General features: G+C 47.7%; 2 protein-coding genes across 3 annotated transcripts in view; both read right to left on the bottom strand.

Moving 5' to 3' along the window:
- Positions 1–3333: 3333 nt before the first annotated feature.
- tmem241 (transmembrane protein 241) lies at positions 3334–6453 on the bottom strand. The gene is made up of 15 exons (XM_028968003.1): positions 6143–6453; positions 5998–6044; positions 5842–5919; positions 5694–5775; positions 5508–5585; positions 5399–5424; positions 5268–5319; positions 5107–5155; positions 4979–5018; positions 4854–4889; positions 4747–4781; positions 3968–4037; positions 3759–3852; positions 3598–3662; positions 3334–3516 (listed from the first exon to the last, which is right to left on the bottom strand). The coding sequence occupies exons 1-15, from the start codon at positions 6212–6214 to the stop codon at positions 3462–3464; spliced, it is 879 nt and encodes a 292-aa protein (XP_028823836.1). The 5' UTR covers positions 6215–6453; the 3' UTR covers positions 3334–3461.
- Positions 6454–9299: 2846 nt separating this feature from the next.
- Positions 9300–18546, bottom strand: part of sulf1 (sulfatase 1) — a 19155-nt gene continuing 9908 nt past the window's right edge. Inside the window, exons 6-19 of one of the 2 annotated variants that reach the window (XM_028969859.1) lie at positions 17205–17355; positions 16950–17125; positions 16737–16865; positions 16594–16650; positions 15651–15795; positions 15276–15489; positions 14956–15184; positions 14770–14866; positions 14604–14698; positions 14280–14452; positions 14061–14203; positions 13852–13975; positions 11607–11640; positions 9998–10172 (exon numbers count right to left, since the gene is read on the bottom strand). In XM_028969859.1, the coding sequence (XP_028825692.1) occupies positions 10139–10172; positions 11607–11640; positions 13852–13975; positions 14061–14203; positions 14280–14452; positions 14604–14698; positions 14770–14866; positions 14956–15184; positions 15276–15489; positions 15651–15795; positions 16594–16650; positions 16737–16865; positions 16950–17125; positions 17205–17355 (1801 nt within the window). In that variant the 3' untranslated portion in view covers positions 9998–10138. Of the gene's footprint in view, positions 10173–11606; positions 11641–13851; positions 13976–14060; positions 14204–14279; positions 14453–14603; positions 14699–14769; positions 14867–14955; positions 15185–15275; positions 15490–15650; positions 15796–16593; positions 16651–16736; positions 16866–16949; positions 17126–17204; positions 17356–18546 lie in introns of both variants that reach the window. The other variant, XM_028969858.1, reaches the window with a different exon arrangement.

Below are 18546 nucleotides of genomic sequence, written 5' to 3'. Positions count from 1 at the left end.
GCCCCCAGGCCCAGAGAGCCCGCCCCCAGCTCAGAGCGGGGAGAATGTCGAGGCGAGACGTGTCAGCCGTGTGGAATCATCTCCTGCGTCTCCTCCATGTTCTGGAGCCCAGATATGATGTCCACATGACTGACACGGAGCGGCCTAAACTCCACGACTCCACAGCCCACTGCAAGCCTGCTCTGCGTGGAGTTTCACCGCGGATATTCGGACCAGCGGCGTTAGCCCCGTGTAGCTAATTAGCCTAAACTCCCAGTGGATAGACATTTACATTTTACATTTACATTTACGGCATTTATCAGACGCCCTTATCCAGAGCGACTTACAATCAGTAGTTACAGGGACAGTCCCCCTGGAGCAACTTAGGGTTAAGTGTCTTGCTCAGGGACACAATGGTAGTAAGCGGGACTTGAACCCGGGTCTTCTTGCTCATAGGCGAGTGTGTTACCCCTAGGCCACTATCATCCCTTATAGACGAGACGAGAGTTGCAATGCCACTGTTTACATTTTTTATAATGATTTAGTCTGTAATATGTTGCATGCAACAGGCTTTTCATTTTAAATAAATGTTCTTAATTCCAAACTTGACCCTTTTTTGGTTAAATTATATGACTAAAGCTGTTACCTGTAAATTTAAATCATGTTGTTATTAAGTACTCAGTATCGGCGAGGACTGAACTGCAAGTATTCGTACTTGTATGGTGCACCCCTACTCTCCGACTACACTCAAAGCTGCAAATGTTATAGAAGGAAAGTTCTGGAATTGTGTTGTTGTTATTGTTCCAAATGGCACAGGCTGTCTGCTAATCACATCAAATCACATCACAAGGAATTTTACTCTGGTCAGTTTGCCATCATTTTTTTTTTTTACATTTTTTTAAAGGGCCTAATATACTACATCAATCATCAACACTACACACACACTTTGTAGTATTGATGTACACAGCTCACTACTAATCTACCTCAATTCTACATCATAACACACACAGCTCACTACTATACTACCTCAATACTACATCATAATACACAGCTCACTACTATACTACCTCAATTCTACATCATAATACACAGCTCACTACTATACTACCTCAATTCTACATCATAATACACACAGCTCACTACTATACTACCTCAATACTACATCATAATACACAGCGCACTACTATACTACCTCAATTCTACATCATAACACACACAGCTCACTACTATACTACCTCAATACTACATCATAATACACACACAGCTCACTACTATACTACCTCAATTCTACATCATAATACACAGCTCACTACTATACTACCTCAATTCTACATCATAATACACACAGCTCACTACTATACTACCTCAATACTACATCATAATACACAGCGCACTACTATACTACCTCAATTCTACATCATAACACACACAGCTCACTACTATACTACCTCAATACTACATCATAATACACACACAGCTCACTACTATACTACCTCAATTCTACATCATAATATACAGCTCACTACTATACTACCTCAATTCTACATCATAATACACAGCTCATTACTATACTACCTCAATACTACATCATAATACACAGCGCACTACTATACTACCTCAATTCTACATCATAATACACACAGCTCACTACTATACTACCTCAATACTACATCATAATACACAGCTCACTACTATACTACCTCAATTCTACATCATAATACACAGCTCACTACTATACTACCTCAATTCTACATCATAACACACACAGCTCACTACTATACTACCTCAATACTACATCATAATACACACACAGCTCACTACTATACTACCTCAATTCTACATCATAATATACAGCTCACTACTATACTACCTCAATTCTACATCATAATACACAGCTCATTACTATACTACCTCAATACTACATCATAATACACAGCGCACTACTATACTACCTCAATTCTACATCATAATACACACAGCTCACTACTATACAACCTCAATTCTACATCATAATACACAGGTCACTACTATGCTACCTCAATACTACCTCATAATACGCTGCGTGGACAACGTAGTGTGGTGTAAACACTGTAAAACGGACCTGTATTACCATAAAAGTACTTTGTCAAAACTTCAGCACCTTAACCGAACAAATCCTCACGTAAACTGCACTTCTCCAAGCGACTCGGAGCTTCTACAAGGTATCGTACTTTTACGATTGCTAACTAACATTAGCGCTTCTTAGAACGTACATTATTTGTAATTATTTGTGTTAAAAGTCGATAGTGACGAGGCAAGATAAGGCATGAGATCTCCCTCATGTAATTCATCCCTCCTCATCTCTCTCTCTCTCACACACACACACACACACACACATACTGATAGGTTAAATCTCAAAACACACCTTCCCCATACATTAGGTAGAAATAATAAATGCAACAGATGGACAAATCTACATTCATACATAGAATATAGATTTACTTTTGGCCGAGTTTATAGCATTTGTTGTATATCACAGCGGCGCAGACTTGCACATACTTTGCACACACATTCACTAAGACAAGCATTCCACCGACCTTCCTCATCTGGATACAACTGGAATCTGAACTGTATTGTTTAAGTTGGATTATTAGTAATACCTGAATTGTTTATTTATATTTTCTTTTTACTATTTTGTACCTTTTATACTTTTTTCTCTTTATTCTCAGATGGGCTATAGCAGGGGGTATAATTAAAATAAAATAAAAAGGCTATATATGTGTATATATATGGCTAACCTATGTTTCATAGGTTTTTTCATGTACATCATGAATGTTTCACAGAAAGGTTGATTAAATGGTCTTAGTTCTGGAGCCAGTAACCCAAAGGTTTCAAACTTTGATCTAATAAAAGTATTGCGTTTGAATAAAAAAACTTTTTTTGGGAGGAATAACAGCCAATTGCTTGCTCATTTTAAGACGATTTACATGTTGCATTAGACACTTTTGAGTTTTTTAAAAACGTATATATTCGAATCCAAAAATATTCAATAGTTTCAGCCCTACACACAGCTCACTACACTACCTCAATACTACATCATAACACACACACGGCATACACAACTGGAGGTGCTAGATGCCGTAATTTCCTGGACGAATGTGACCGGAGGGGGCTGGGTTCCACTCTGCTGTTCTGCTATCAGGAAAAGTTCATTGTAGAACACGCTGGATAAACAAAAACTGCTTGATTGAATACTGATCACTAATGTACAGTAATTTTAATTTATAAAATGTTCTGTTAGTTGAAAACCTGCAGTAAAGGGAAGAGGAATGTTCTTCTAAAGTAGGACGTTCATGACGCTTCTTCTGTTGCATGTAAATAAGTGCAAAATGTTTATTAGTAACAGAAAAGTTTATTAGTAACTGTGAGCTTCAGCAGATGAAGTTCCTTCTCCTCCTACTTCACTCAGTAAGGCACTTGGTGAACTGGTTACTGGAAGAACCTCATGCGCCTTCAGAATAGACAGACAGGGCTTCTCCAGCATGGCTACAGAAAAAACTGAGGAAGATAACGTTCCACTTAACCAGCAGTCATGAAGACATCAAATAGTTACACAGTCCAGGAAGTCAAGGAACTCACCAGCAAAGAATCTCAGGGGTCACCTGGATGCTAAAGACCAGTGGGGACAGACCTGAGGCCAGACACTGCGAGATAAAAAGGTCATTTGTGTGTTGTCCTGTCCACAGGGTGTAGATGTTCATCATGTGTGTGTTTCGCTATCTCTCTACTGTTCTCCTTACCTTCGCCAGAAAGACCCATCGTCTGGTCTGCTCCAGAGGAAGACCGTTCTTCAGCTTGAAAGTGGTCAGCAGGAGGAAAAAGCTGAAGGCAGCACTAAGGAGGAAGAGTTCCACTCATTAACAAAGATCACTTCTGGTTCTTCTGATCTGTTCTGAAGCAGAGGAAGATCTGGAGGAGAGCAGCATCTTCTGCTGGGTTCCCCTTTTACCTGGCGCAGCAGCCACTGTGGAACTTGTAGGACATGAGGAAGGGGAACTCCAGAACTGCAATCAGATCTCCTGAAAACCAAAAGAGGAAACCATTCAGACATGAACAATAGGAGCTTCATCTGGTCTGTCCAGATGCATTCATGTTCTGCTTGTTCCATCAATAATCCATATTTAGAACCTCTTTGTGTTTGTGCCTCTGATCCGTAACCGGCGCTCCCTGCTGCTACACGGCTGCTCGAGCGTGATCACACTTCATCCTCCACTTAGAACCAACAAAAACGTTCTTGCTCTACAGGTTCTCCACAGCCCAGCAGTGTTGGAGCTCTGTGCTCAGATGGTTTAGTATTTCGTAAACTGGTGAGTTCGAAAGGAGTCATGTATTTAATGATAATAACGTGAGAACATTATTATTCTCCTTCTTCCAACGCACATGCTTGTTTATAATAATTTTAATGCGGCCTTTACAGAAACCAGGAGGAAAAAATGCGGAGAATGAATGGATCTGGCAACACAGACTGACACGCACAGATTGTGACTGATGTAGGAACACTGTTCTTTATTAGAACATCAGCAATTCATTGTATATTAATTACGTATATTAATATATATCATAAGCACAAAACCTGGAAAGCGAACAATTTCCATTCAGTAAGACTTCATGTCTATGAAAAACTGAATTTGATATGAGTTTTAAGGCATAATGAGATGTGAGTGTGGTGTTCTCATGTGATGAAGGACTGAAACGGAACTCCAGGTGGTGCTTCGGTGGGTTCCTTACCTGTAGGATGAGCAGCTACAGCTAACAGCAGAACGCTGGAGAACAAAAACATGGATCAGACACAGCAAAAGGAAGAGAAATCCTGCGATTCAGCTCCATCACCTCACCTGAAGAAGTAGTTGATGTACTGCTGCTCCACATCACTGAAACACAAGCAGGTGAAGAACGGTCACACAAACACACCACTCACACACACACACACACACACACACACACACCCTGCACACGGTACCTCAGGTGACTGGTCTTCTTCTGGAACACCCTGTAGGCCCCTGGAGGAGGAGACAGAGGAGACGCTGACTGCAGCCTGATATTGAAGGTGAATAAAATGCTGAGGATGTTCAAACAGAAGAAACTGACCAACGCAAGTGATGTGCAGCAGCGCCCAGAGGTACCCACCGAGGTCAAACTAGAACAGTACAGAACGTGGTCATCATCATAATCATCTACAGAACAGGCCTTAGACGACATCTAGTGGACACAAAAAATTCTACACAACACACAGGTGTGTGTGTGTGTACCTGAGGGTCGTAATGTGGTAGGACCACCGCAGGGATGAGCAGCAGATGGACACTGAGGACAGAGAAGGAAAATCTGAGATGATCCATCAGCAGGTTTGGGGGTAAAGGTTTTATCTGAAGAGCTCCTCTACCTGAACATTTTCATCCAGGACATTCGCTACAGAACAGACACACACAGAACACATCAACACACACCGCACTAGTGGATATGAACGTGTGTGTGTGTGCGCTCGTGCCCACCTCTCTCTGCGTGATCTTGACGATGGCGGCGCTGATGGCCTCAGATGCATTATGAAGGGTGAAGAAGGATGGAATCGGCTGTGGAAGAATAACAGAATAAGGTCAGGTCAGGGTCGTGACCTCTGCACCCAGCATCACACCATCACTGAGCAGAAGTGAAAGTGAAGATCAAGGTTCTATAGTTACCAGGCGAGACAGCGCCCGGGAACCCGCGTAGATGTTGCCCACGAACAGCAGAGACCCGGGCAGCCAGGCCAGGGCAGCTGACCTGTGGACAGAGCAGAGGTCAGAGGTCATCTCGCTTCAGCGCTGAGGTGCCAGAGGCCGGTGCTACCTGGGGATGGTGCTGATCTCCACCCATCCCAACTTCCCTGAGAGCAGGAGCAGGAGAGCGCCGATGAAGGTCTGCCACCTGGCGGAGGTCAGAAGAGAGAGAGCATGAGAGGGAGCGGGCGGTGTTGGAGGTCAGGGGTCACGGTCCCCTACTCACCCCTGAAACAAGGTGGGGAAGGTGAATTTCAACACAGACAGGACATACTGCAAAAAACAAGTGGTGACGTTACCGTACAGACACACAAAGCAACACAACGACACGAAATCGTCACCAGCAGCAGCGAGGAAAGTGCCGAGCCTACCTTGTTACAGAAATACGACACGACAAAGAACACGCAGAACACAGAACCGATAACCGAGCGAGGAACGTTCATCTGCGTTCGCGCCGACGTCAGCGATCGCGGAATTGACCATCCTGCCTGATCGATTCTCTGAAGTTCCGGGTCTGGCTGGTGTTGCCAGATCTCGCGAGAAGAAACCTCGGAAGCGGGTCTGTCAAAACATTATTATACTCTTATATCCTTCCAATACACGAATTTGTTTAGAATTCGTTTTAATGGAGAGAGAGAACGAATAAATCCACGATTAGTGGTCTTTATAAACCAGGAGAAAGAACGCGGAGAATGACCGGATCTGGCAACACAGACTGACACGCACAGATGCCCCGCCCTCTTAAAGCGACAGTAGCGCCACAAATCGCATGCACACAACTTTCTGTCCTGGTTAAGGATGAGTAGAGATGACTGATGCAGGAACAACGTTCTTGACTACATAACTTGACTACATTTCACAGACCATCCACACCACCCTGGCTCACCTGGACAACAAGAACTGCTATGCCAGATTGTTGTTTGTAGATTTCAGCTTTGCATTCAACACAGTTATCCCCTCCAAGCTGATCCAGAAGCTGTGGGCGCTGGGACTCAGTTCTACTCTGTGCAACTGGGTTCTGGACTTTCTCACCAACAGACCGCAGCATGTGAGGATCGGCAAAAACACCTCCACCACAATGATCCTCAACACTGGCACGCCGCAGGGAAGTGTTCTGAGCCCAATGCTGTACTCCCTGTTCACACACGACTGTGTGTCCAGACACAGCTCCAACACCATCAAGTTTGCTGATGATACCACCGTTGTAGGCCTGATCAGCAACAACGACGAGACGGCCTACAGAGAGGAGGTGAGACTCTTGGCAGAGTGGTGTCAGGAGAACCACCTCTCTCTTAACGTCAGCAAAACCAAGGAGATGGTTTTGGATTTTAGGAGGCAGGATACAGCTCATCTACCCATCTACATCGGAGGAGGTGCTGTGGAGAGGGTCAGCAGCTTCAGGCTCCTTGGGGTCACCCTCAGTTCCGACCTCAAGTCCTCAGAACACACAGCAGCGGTCACCAAAAAAGCCCACCAACGACTCCACTTCCTCAGACGCCTAAAGAAGGCTGGGGTATCCACCTCTGTCCTCACCAGCTTCTACAGGTGCGCTGTGGAGTCCATCCTCACGGGCAGTATCGCGTCCTGGTACGGCAGTTGTACTGCTCAGGACAAGAAAGCTGCAGAGGGTGGTGAAAACAGCCCAGAGGACCACAGGCACACCACTCCCAGCAATAACGGACATTTACACCACGCGCTGTCTCAGGAGAACCTGGAGCATCCTGAAGGACCCCAGCCACCCTGCACTGTCACTTTTTACTTTCCTGCCATCAGGCAAGAGACTCGGGACAATTCACACACGCACATCACGATTCAGGAACAGTTTCTACCCCAGTGCCATCAGGCTATACAACACATAATATGCACTGCACTTAAATTACGCACAATCACCTTCATATGCAACTTATATATATTCACCCTTCTGTGACTTATTATTTATTGCTGCTGCACTTTGTCTTCTATGTCTTCTTTGTATCATGTTCTATGTTCTGTCTACGTGGGAGAGGTTTTCAAGTAAGAATTTCATTGTGCCCTGTACGCTGTACTTTGTACATATGACAATAAACTTCAACCTCAACCTCACTGATGTACAATACAGGCCAGACGTTTTGACACGCCTTCTCATTCAATGTGTTTTCTTTATCTTCATGACCATTTACGTTGGTAGATTCTCACTGAAGGTATCAAAACTATGAATGAACACACGTGCAGTTATGTGGAGACCTGGCCTCAATCCAGATGGTTTGGGGTGAGCTGGACCAACAAGTGCTAAACACCTCTGGGAACTCCTTCAAGACTGTTGGAGAAGCATTTCAGGTGACGACCTCTTGAAGCTCATCGAGAGAATGCCAAGAGTGTGCAAAGCAGGAATCAGAGCAAAGAAACTAGAATATAAAACATGTTTTCACTTATTTCACCTTTTTTTGTTAAGTACATAACTCCACATGTGTTCATTCATAGTTTTTTTTTTGTTTTGTTTTTTTAAAGTGAACTGATTGTCACTTGTGATACACAGCAGCACAGAACACGGTGCACACAGTGAAATGTGTCCTCTGCATTTAACCATCACCCTGAGTGAGCAGTGGGCGGCCATGACAGGCGCCCGGGGAGCAGTGTGTGGGGACGGTGCTTTGCTCAGCGGCACCTCAGCGGCACCTTGGCAGATCGGGATTCAAACCTGCAACCTTCTGATTACGGGGCCGCTTCCTTAACCGCTAGACCACCACTGCCCCGCGGTGTTTTGATGCCTTCAGTGAGAATCTACCAACGTAAATGGTCATGAAGATAAAGAACACACCTTGAATGAGAAGGTGTGTCCAGAATTTTGGCCTGTATTGTACATTAATATATTTCATAAACACAAAACCTGGAAAGCAAACAAGTGAAGGTGAAGTCATTGTGAGACATTTACATTTACATTTACAGCATTTATCAGACGCCCTTATCCAGAGCGACTTACAATCAGTAGTTACAGGGACAGTCTCCCTGGAGCAATTTAGGGTTAAGTGTCTTGCTCAGGGACACAATGGTAGTAAGTGGGATTCGAACCCGGGTCTTCTGGTTCATAGGCGAGTGTGTTACCCACTAGGCTACTACCACCCTTCACTGCAGCGCAGCACACGGTGACACGGTGAAACGTGTCCTCTGTATTTAACCGTCACCCTTGGTGAGCAGTTGGCAACCCTCTGATTACGGGCCACTTCCATAACCGCTAGGCCACCGCTGCACCACAATTTCCATTTAGTAAGACTGCATGTCTATGAAAAAAAAAAAACTGAATTTGATAAGAGGGCAAAGTTTTGGTTTCAGGCATATTTTTAAGTTTAATAAAAAGTTGCTCACAGATGAATGGTCCTTTTCTGTTTGGCGTCTCTGCATCTTACTACAACAGGGACAAACGTTGAAAAGACAGACATGTCTTAATAAGTGCGTACCTGTAAATACTGCCGCTTTCTAGTCGTGTGGATCAGAATATCGGACGTGCAGAGCTGACATTTGCACAGTAAGCAAAACGAGACACTCTTTATTAAAAAAAATCTTTCTTTATTAAGAGCTTCACAGCTTTCCAGAAGCCACTTTTCTGTTGGTGTTTCTGTGATTCCAGTTGTGTAGTGTGGTGGGCCCGGGGGGGAACAGCATGGAGAACCTGGAACCTGCAGCCTGTGGGAGACGTGGAACACCGATAAAACCGCGTGTGAGTGGGAGACGTGCGAGGGTGTGACGTGTAAAGAACTAACTCGAGAACGTTTGGCCTGTTTGATGATCTAGAAAGGTCTAGATGATGGTCTTATAAAAGCGAGTTCTGTCAGGAGGGCGGAGGGCCGGCGGCGCTGCCCTCAGGGTCCTGCAGCCCGCCGGCCCGAGTGGGGAGGTACCCCTGAGCCCGGAACGGGTCGTCCTCGTCCTGGCCGTCGGGCGACCGCAGCACCTGCTCGTGGCGCGTCTCCAGTTCGGTGGGGCCGGTTCCGCTGACGCGGTCGCCCAGCAGCTCGTCCTCCAGCTGTTGCACCCACGTACCTCCGCGGGGAGGCTCCGCCCACTGGCCGCCCTCAGGGAGGTCGTTGGAGGGCCGGCTCGTCCCCTCCGGAGGGCGGAGCGTTTGACTGGGAGGAGGCGGAGCGACGGTGCTCCACGTGGCCGCGCTGTGCCCCGCCCCGGCGCCGCTGGCCTCCTCGATAAGCCCCGCCCCCGAGCCGGAGCCCCACTCCGCCGGGGCTGTGAGCTGATTGGTCCGATTAGGTTTGTTTATAATGCTCAGCAGTGTAAACATGTTATCTACATCCTTCTGAAAGTGAGTCCAGTTGTCCAGGCTGAGGGTGTAGCTGCGACTGGCGTCCACGCCCACCTCCTCCGTCCAGTTGGGCAGCTTATCCTCTCCGTCCGTCCCATCCTGGCTGAGCGCTGGAGACCAGACGGAAATGAGGTCATTACAGGAGCCAACAAAACAGAGTAAAATGAAGCAAGAACACATGCAGCCACGCCCAGCCGGAGTCAATCACAGCACGGAGTTCGCAACGCCGCGGCAACAACACCGCCAGGCTCTACGTTCTAAAGCCACAAGCAGATGGCGGTTCTCTCCTGATGACCCACAACCTGGAACCAAGAGAGCACCAGACAGGACAGGACAGGTGGAGAATCACGTCGGGTAAGAAGCTGCAGACACCCCAACTCAGAGACTCCGCCTCCTCAGCTGTGAGCCCCCATCCATTCAGCTGCTTCACCCAGCGCCACTGACGTTCTCCATAAACATGGCCAGGTCAGAAGCACACTGCATCATGGCAGTGGATTAAAATGCTCAGGCATGAGCCAATCACCAGTGGCTCAGATCTGCAGGTTAGAAGACGTCAGATCTAGAGGTCAAATGGATATTTTAAACCAGGATCTGGAGTGGAAAGAGAGATGTTTTGGGACCATGTTTTGGAGCTAAGGAAAGAAATGTTTTGGGACCATGTTCTGGAGTGGAGGAAGAGATGTTTTGGGACCATGTTTTGGAGCTAAGGAAAGAAATGTTCTGGGACCAGGATCTGGAGTAGCATGAGATGTTTTGGGACCATGTTCTAAAGTGAAGTAAGATATATTTTGGGACGGGGTTCTGGAGTGGAGTAAGGAATGCTTTTGGACCAGGATCTGGAGTGGCATGACAGATGTTTTGGGACCATGTTCTGAAGTGGAGTAAGAGATGTTCTGAGAACAGGATATGGAGTAAGAGGTGATTTGGGATGATGTTCTGGAGTGGAGTAAGGAATGCTTTTGGACCAGGATCTGGAGTGGCATGACAGATGTTTTGGGACCATGTTCTGAAGTGGAGTAAGAGATGTTCTGAGAACAGGATATGGAGTAAGAGGTGATTTGGGATGATGTTCTGGAGTGGAGTAAGGAATGTTTTTGAACCAGGATCTGGAGTGGAGGAAGAGATGTTCTGGGACAAGGATCTGGAGTGGAGGAAAAGATGTTCTGGGACAAGGATCTGGAGTGGAGGAAAAGATGTTCTGGGACAAGCATCTGGAGTAAGAGATGTTTTGGACCCAGGTTCTAGAGAAAGAGATTAATCAGATGATATGTTTTGCTGCTGCAGATTTCAATTATTGACAATTGGATGGAAAAATGAGAAATTGTGACCATGAAGACAAAAGAACATCAGATGGAACTGCACACAATAATGTCACAGATCATGTGACCATGGCCTCCTTCATCAACATAAATCCTGCAGTGGACAGGTGGAGGTGTTAGCACAACTCCGCATGCACACACACAATCAGACCCTGATGCATGATGGGATATTAGTGGAAATGCGCAGCTCATGCAGTTATGTGGAGAAGAAGGAGGGTGTGGTACCTGTGTGGATCATAGCCGCCTCCATCTTTACTGCCTGATCAGGGAAAGAAGAGCAACGAGGGGTTAATACATGAAAAACGCGCGCACACCCACACACACACAAACACACACTACACACACACACACAGCTGAACAGCAGTGGAGGGGCCAAGGAGGAGGCGGGTTCTATCTTCCTGGGAGGGAAAGATGGTTCTATCAGGAGATTTAATAAAAAACTGAGAGCAGCCGACCAGCTAGGCGTAGAACAATAACATTCTACTTCCTGAGCTGCACCTGAAGTGTACTGAGTGTACTAGCGTGTACTAGAGTACATGTGCTGTATAAATTGTATGGAGTGGGGCGTGTATGAAATGTTCCACAGTGTATTAGCAGTACAGAGTACTGTACTGAGTGTACTAGCGTGTACTAGAGTACATGTGCTGTATAAATTGTATGGAGTGGGCCGTGTATGAAATGTTCTACAGTGTATTAGCAGTACAGAGTACTGTACTGAGTATACTAGCGTGTACTAGAGTATATGTTCTGTATAAATTGTATGGAGTGGGCCGTGTATGAAATGTTCTACAGTGTATTAGCAGTACAGAGTACTGTACGGAGTGTACTAGCGTGTACTAGAGTACATGTGCTGTATAAATTGTATGGAGTGGGCCGTGTATGAAATGTTCTACAGTGTATTAGCAGTACAGAGTACTGTACTGAGTGTACTAGCGTGTACTAGAGTACATGTGCTGTATAAATTGTATGGAGTGGACCGTGTATGAAATGTTCTACAGTGTATTAGCAGTACAGAGTACTGTACTGAGTGTACTAGCGTGTACTAGAGTATATGTGCTGTATAAATTGTATGGAGTGGACCGTGTATGAAATGTTCTACAGAGTATTAGCAGTACAGAGTACTGTACTGAGTGTACTAGAGTATATGTGCTCTATAAATTGTATGGAGTGGGCCGTGTATGAAATGTTCTATAGTGTATTAGCAGTACAGAGTACTGTACTGAGTGTACTAGCGTGTACTAGAGTATATGTGCTGTATAAATTGTATGGAGTGCGCCGTGTATGAAATGTTCTACAGTGTATTAGCAGTACAGAGTACTGTACTGAGTGTACTAGCGTGTACTAGAGTATATGTGCTGTATAAATTGTATGGAGTGGACCGTGTATGAAATGTTCTACAGAGTATTAGCAGTACAGAGTACTGTACTGAGTGTACTAGCGTGTACTAGAGTATATGTGCTGTATAAATTGTATGGAGTGGGCCGTGTATGAAATGTTCTACAGTGTATTAGCAGTACAGAGTACTGTACTGAGTGTACTAGCGTGTACTAGAGTACATGTGCTGTATAAATTGTATGGAGTGGGCCGTGTATGAAATGTTCTACAGTGTATTAGCAGTACAGAGTACTGTACTGAGTGTACTAGCGTGTACTAGAGTATATGTGCTGTATAAATTGTATGGAGTGGGCCGTGTATGAAATGTTCTACAGTGTATTAGCAGTACAGAGTACTGTACTGAGTGTACTAGCGTGTACTAGAGTACATGTGCTGTATAAATTGTATGGAGTGGGCCGTGTATGAAATGTTCTACAGTGTATTAGCAGTACAGAGTACTGTACTGAGTGTACTAGCGTGTACTAGAGTATATGTGCTGTATAAATTGTATGGAGTGGGCCGTGTATGAAATGTTCTACAGTGTATTAGCAGTACAGAGTACTGTACTGAGTGTACTAGAGTACATGTGCTGTATAAATTGTATGGAGTGGGCCGTGTATGAAATGTTCTACAGTGTATTAGCAGTACAGAGTACTGTACTGAGTGTACTAGAGTGTATGACGTGTTCTAGAGCAGGGAGGGGAATGCATGCATACTGACTGTTCTATAGTGCATGACCTTCCTTTATATGTGAAACAGTGAATGAAGTGTATGGAGTTCCCGTGAAAGAGGGCGTGGCATTTGGCCGTCTGTTCACCATGCCTTGTTGGGAAAAGAAACACGTTAACTGTTCACTGGAACATTTCCCCTGTGGAAGTAAACTGTTTGATGGTCCTGGTTCTACAGGAGTTGAGGAGAACCGGTGAAATTGGAGTTACTCGAGTCCCCCGTCCCATGCAGCATGCAGCACCATGTAGAAATGGAAAGTGCAACATGCCAGCTGTTCGTACTGATTTTACTGGGTTACACTCTGGCAGGTTCTACTCTCCTTTTCAGCCTGACGGTGGCACAGACAAGGTCAGAGGTCAGTAGATACCTGCTTCCAGGCCTCGGGGCCGGGGGTTGCACTGCCTGTGACCCTGACAGCTTCGCATCTCCATCAGCTGCTGGTGGAGCTGGTTCAGGATGTCCCGGTCCACCGAGAACACCGTGTTGGTCAGCTGTAACACACACACAGGTGGAGAGGTTGGTGGTGCTGCAGCAGCAGCTGCACGAAGCTGCGGGACGGGCGAGAGCCGCCCTCACCTGGTACGGGTCACTGTTCAGGTCGAAGAACTCCAGGAACCCGGTGGCGAACTCACAGAACAGCGTGTTGTGGGTCTCGTTGATGGTCCTTAAGCACCAGTAGGTGTTGTTGTTGGCACTGGTGCAGGCGCAGAACCCGCCCACTGCAGAGAGGAGGAATACTGAGACCAGCGGCAGAGATTCTGACAGGCTGGCGTGTGTGTTGCCATGGGGACGTACGGTTCCAGAAGGGCGCGGTCTGCCAGTGGTCGTTGTTGTGGGTGAAGCAGGTCAGGCCCGGCAGGCTGCAGTCGTCTCCTTTCCTCTGCCTCTTCTTCACCTTCCTTTCCTTCTTCTTCCTGCGGATCTCGTTGAAGAGCTGCACCTTACGGTCCACATCCTGCAGAACCTCCCTGTCACACACCGAGGAGGAGGAGCTATTTATGCTGATTATGGCAGGAAATCCATTAATTATGATTCTCCATGTATGTGCCCAGTACTTCAATTCCATCAAATAAAAAAAAAAGATTGACAGGAGTGAGGGGCGGGGTTTATTTTTTCTACCTCTTCTTGCTGCAGTCGCACTCATCTGGCCGCCGCTGTTTCAGGTGACCTCTGACCTCCCTCAGATTCTTGATTTTATCCTGGAGCATCTCGATCTGCGGAGATACAGAAATGTAGATACAGGCTTTTGTGTGAGGTTCTGCGGCGTCCTGAGGGGAACACTGACCTCATGGTCGATGTAGGTCTTGTGGTCTTTCCAGGCTCTGGAAGACCGGTAGATTTCCCTCTCGCAGTGAACCGTGTCGTTCAGGAGGATGTAGCACCTGCAAGGCGAGGAGAGAACCACGGTTCATGACTACTGAGTCCAGTCCAGTAGAACTTCCAGAACGTCCTCAGAGCTCCTGGGTCTTACTTGTGCGTGACCTTGACGGAGGTGGGGAAACCCACAGCGTTGGTGTCATCGGCGAGCATCTCCTCGGACCGGTCGTCTGACTCCAGGCCGAAGTCGTGGCTCGGTGGCTCGTGGTGCAGCTTGAAAGCCGACTGGTCGGCAGCCTGCAGGTCCACGTCGTAGATCCGGCCCTCGAACTCGACGGACAGCGAGCGGGCGGGGCGGGTGTGGACGAAGCGTGGCCTGTAGCCTGAAGGAAGAGAGAAGAGGGTTTGGTGACCACGACAGCTCCTCGCCACTAGAGGGCAGCCCAACGCTCCAGAACCCTTCCGTGGACTCACGCTGGCCGCCGCCCGGTGAGAACGGCCTCTGGCTGCGCCTCTCTGCTTTATGGTTCTTGTTGGACCGGTCGCTGCAGTTGCACTGGTTGTGGTTCTGGCCGTCGTAGCTGCGCGTCCGCAGGTTCCGAAGATGCTTCTTCGACTCGTCCTTCGTGGAGCCCTTACACTTCTGGAAGCGCCACTTGCCCGTGATCTCCTCCACGCAGTGCCACTTCTGTCAGAGGGACATAGGAAGCCAATGAGATGTCATGCCCAGTGGAGGGGGCGTGGCCTTTCCTGCGCGTGATGCACGCTCGCCATCAGATTTTGCACGCGCTAATGTTACACCCTGCAGGCACGATGGGGTTAAACGTGACTCCACCCGCGGGCGCGTACCTGTCCCGGCTGCTCGCAGGGGGTCTGAAACTCCGCCTGCTGACACGCCTCCTTCACCTTCTCGTACTTGGGCAGGTTGTTGTTGTTGTTGTTGTGCGGCGTGGCTCCGCCCCCTCCTCCGTCCTCTTTCTTGCGTAGGATTTTACTGGAAGGACAGAAGAGGGTCTGTGAATCCTCTCGACGCCGCCACAGGTCCTCATGCTCCGGAATGCTCAGGGGTGGTAGTAGCCTAGCGGGTAACACACCCGCCTACGAACCAGAAGACCCAGGTTCAAACCCCACTTACTACCATCATGTCCCTGAGCAGGACACTTAACCCTGAGTGTCTCCAGGGGGGGACTGTCCCTGTAACTACTTACTATGAACCAGAAGACCCAGGTTCAAATCCCACTTACTACCATCATGTCCCTGAGCAGGACACTTAACCCTGAGTGTCTCCAGGGGGGGACTGTCCCTGTAACTACTTACTATGAACCAGAAGACCCAGGTTCAAATCCCACTTACTACCATCATGTCCCTGAGCAGGACACTTAACCCTGAGTGTCTCCAGGGGGGGACTGTCCCTGTAACTACTGACTGTAAGTCGCTCTGTATAAGGGCGTCTGGTAAATGCTGTAAATGGAATAAACAATTCATCACCACCCGCACGGTGCTCAGAGGGAACGCGGTAAATGACCGCCACTTCGCGGTAAATGACAGAAGGGCCAGTAAGTGACTCTGGTGGCAGAACTGTGAGATGAATTTTCTGTGAGACGCCGCGATTTGAGGACGCCCCGTACTGAACTCAACGCACACCGCTGGTGCCTGATCAAGATGCGTAGTTGTACCAGAAGTTCTAAAATAAATACGACAGAATGAAAACGGAACAAGGCTGGTAAAATAAACGTATGTGACTGGGTAGCGGCCAGTCTAGCAGAATGTGGAGTCTCCTGAGACGTCTTACCCTCTCTCCACCAGGAACGTGTCTCTCCACACTTTTGGTTTACTCTTTGGCTTAAATCTGAAAATTAGAACAAAGCAGTTTGTATTTTTTATAAAACACACACACACACACACACACACACACACACACAGGCAAGTTCGGACCTGTTTCCTGTCTTCTCCTGCTCTAGAAGCTTCAGAATAGATTTGCCGTCCATGTCTAGTGGAGTGTCCAGCCCTGCGATGTCCAGGATGGTAGGAGCAAGATCGATGTTGAGAACCAGATGAGGGTTCCTGACCAGGACGAGAGAGAGAAATTACAGAACGTGACGTGGCGTCATACATCATAACGAACTTCTAATAAAACCATCTTCTTACATAGCTCCAGGTTCTACGTTGGGTCCCCTCACAAAAAATGGAACACGGATGTCAAAGTCATAGGGCATGGACTTCCCCTTCACCAGCCCGAACTGGCCGATGTGGTAGCCGTGGTCAGCAGTGTAGATGATGTAGGTGTTGTCCAGCTCACCAGCGTCCACCAGCATTTCATAGATCTGCACACACCAATTAGACGTGTGAGTGCGTGTCCTCTCGTCTGGATGTAGACAAGACGCGTGAAGCGTGGGGACCCACCCTCTGGACCGAGTCGTCCACGGACAGCAGCGTCTGCAGCCGCTTGCGGTGCAGGAAGTTGGTGAACTCCATGTGGATGGGCTTCATGCGGCCGGTGTACTGCATGATCCAGTGCTTGTCCATGTTGGGGGCGTAGTTGTAGCTGGGGGTGCTGAAAGGGCGAAGGCAGGGTGGGGTTGAATGGGCGCCATACACCTGCCCGACATTTTGCGGCGTGTTGACTGAGGGCCCGGCGTCTGGCACCAGGAATGTTTGTGGCGCTGCTGCGCGCCCCTGTCAAAATAAAAGCGCCTCTCACGGCGGCCCAAAGTAAAGATTGTAACGCGCCGTGGGCCGAGGTGAAGAGGCATGCTGGGTAAACAGTGCAGAACAGACCACTGGCCTGTACACCTGCGGAGCTGGTGCCCCGCCCGCTCCTCGGGCCGGTTTTAACTGCCAGCTGAAGTCCAAGCCAGTCAAGCGCTTTAACGTGACACGCAAAAGGCCCCGCCCCATTACTCAGTGACATCGCAGCAAGGCCAGGCAACCAGGGTCCGAGGAGTGTCTAGTGTGGGGGGGGTCAACTGTAGGGCCTGTCAAAGCCCATTGAGACATACTGTATGTGATTTTGGGCTATATAGGAAATAAATGTTGTTGTTGATGTTGCTGTTGTCAGGGTCAGAGTGATAAATCACTCCAGATGTGACAAGCTGCCCGGTCACAGAGTGGAGAACCCAGCCGGGCCCAGACGTAGACGTCCAACTGGCTCTCAGACTTTCGCTGGTATGAAGTGACCCGCCCATTTTCTACCCAGTCCACTGCCACTGGGAGCATTTACAGGTCGGTTCCACACCAAACATGAATTAATAACATCAGAGGAACTCTGAGCAAACAATGCATTCCACGCATCGCAGAACCAGTGAGCCAAAAGCAGCGACAGCCTCAGGCAGAGAGGGGCGGAGCAGCGATAGTGGGGTCCTGGGGTCACCACAGGTCGGAAACTCCTGCGCCCAGCACCTGCTTTTAGCAGAATGTTGAGTCCGAGGAAGTAGAATTTACCATGTTGATCAGGGGTGGTAGTAGCCTAGTGGGTAACACACTTGCCTCTGGAAGACCCAGGTTCAAACCCCACTTACTACCATTGTGTCACTGAGCAAGACACTTAACCCTGAGTGTCTCCAGGGGGGGACTGTCCCTGTAACTACTGATTGTAAGTCGATCTGGATAAGGGCGTCTGATAAATACTATAAGTTTGCTGCATGTGCAACTGTCAACAAAATGCATGTCTTTAAGGAATAAAAATGGTCCAACAACTGACCCTTGGGGTTCGCCGCTACAGACGTATCTACAGTAATTTGTAGTT

This window comes from Denticeps clupeoides, chromosome 2 (assembly GCF_900700375.1).
Source record: "Denticeps clupeoides chromosome 2, fDenClu1.1, whole genome shotgun sequence".
Lineage (NCBI taxonomy): Eukaryota > Metazoa > Chordata > Actinopteri > Clupeiformes > Denticipitidae > Denticeps > Denticeps clupeoides.
The sequence above is the reverse complement of the archived record's forward strand: the minus strand, read 5'-3'. Positions and strand labels throughout refer to the sequence as shown.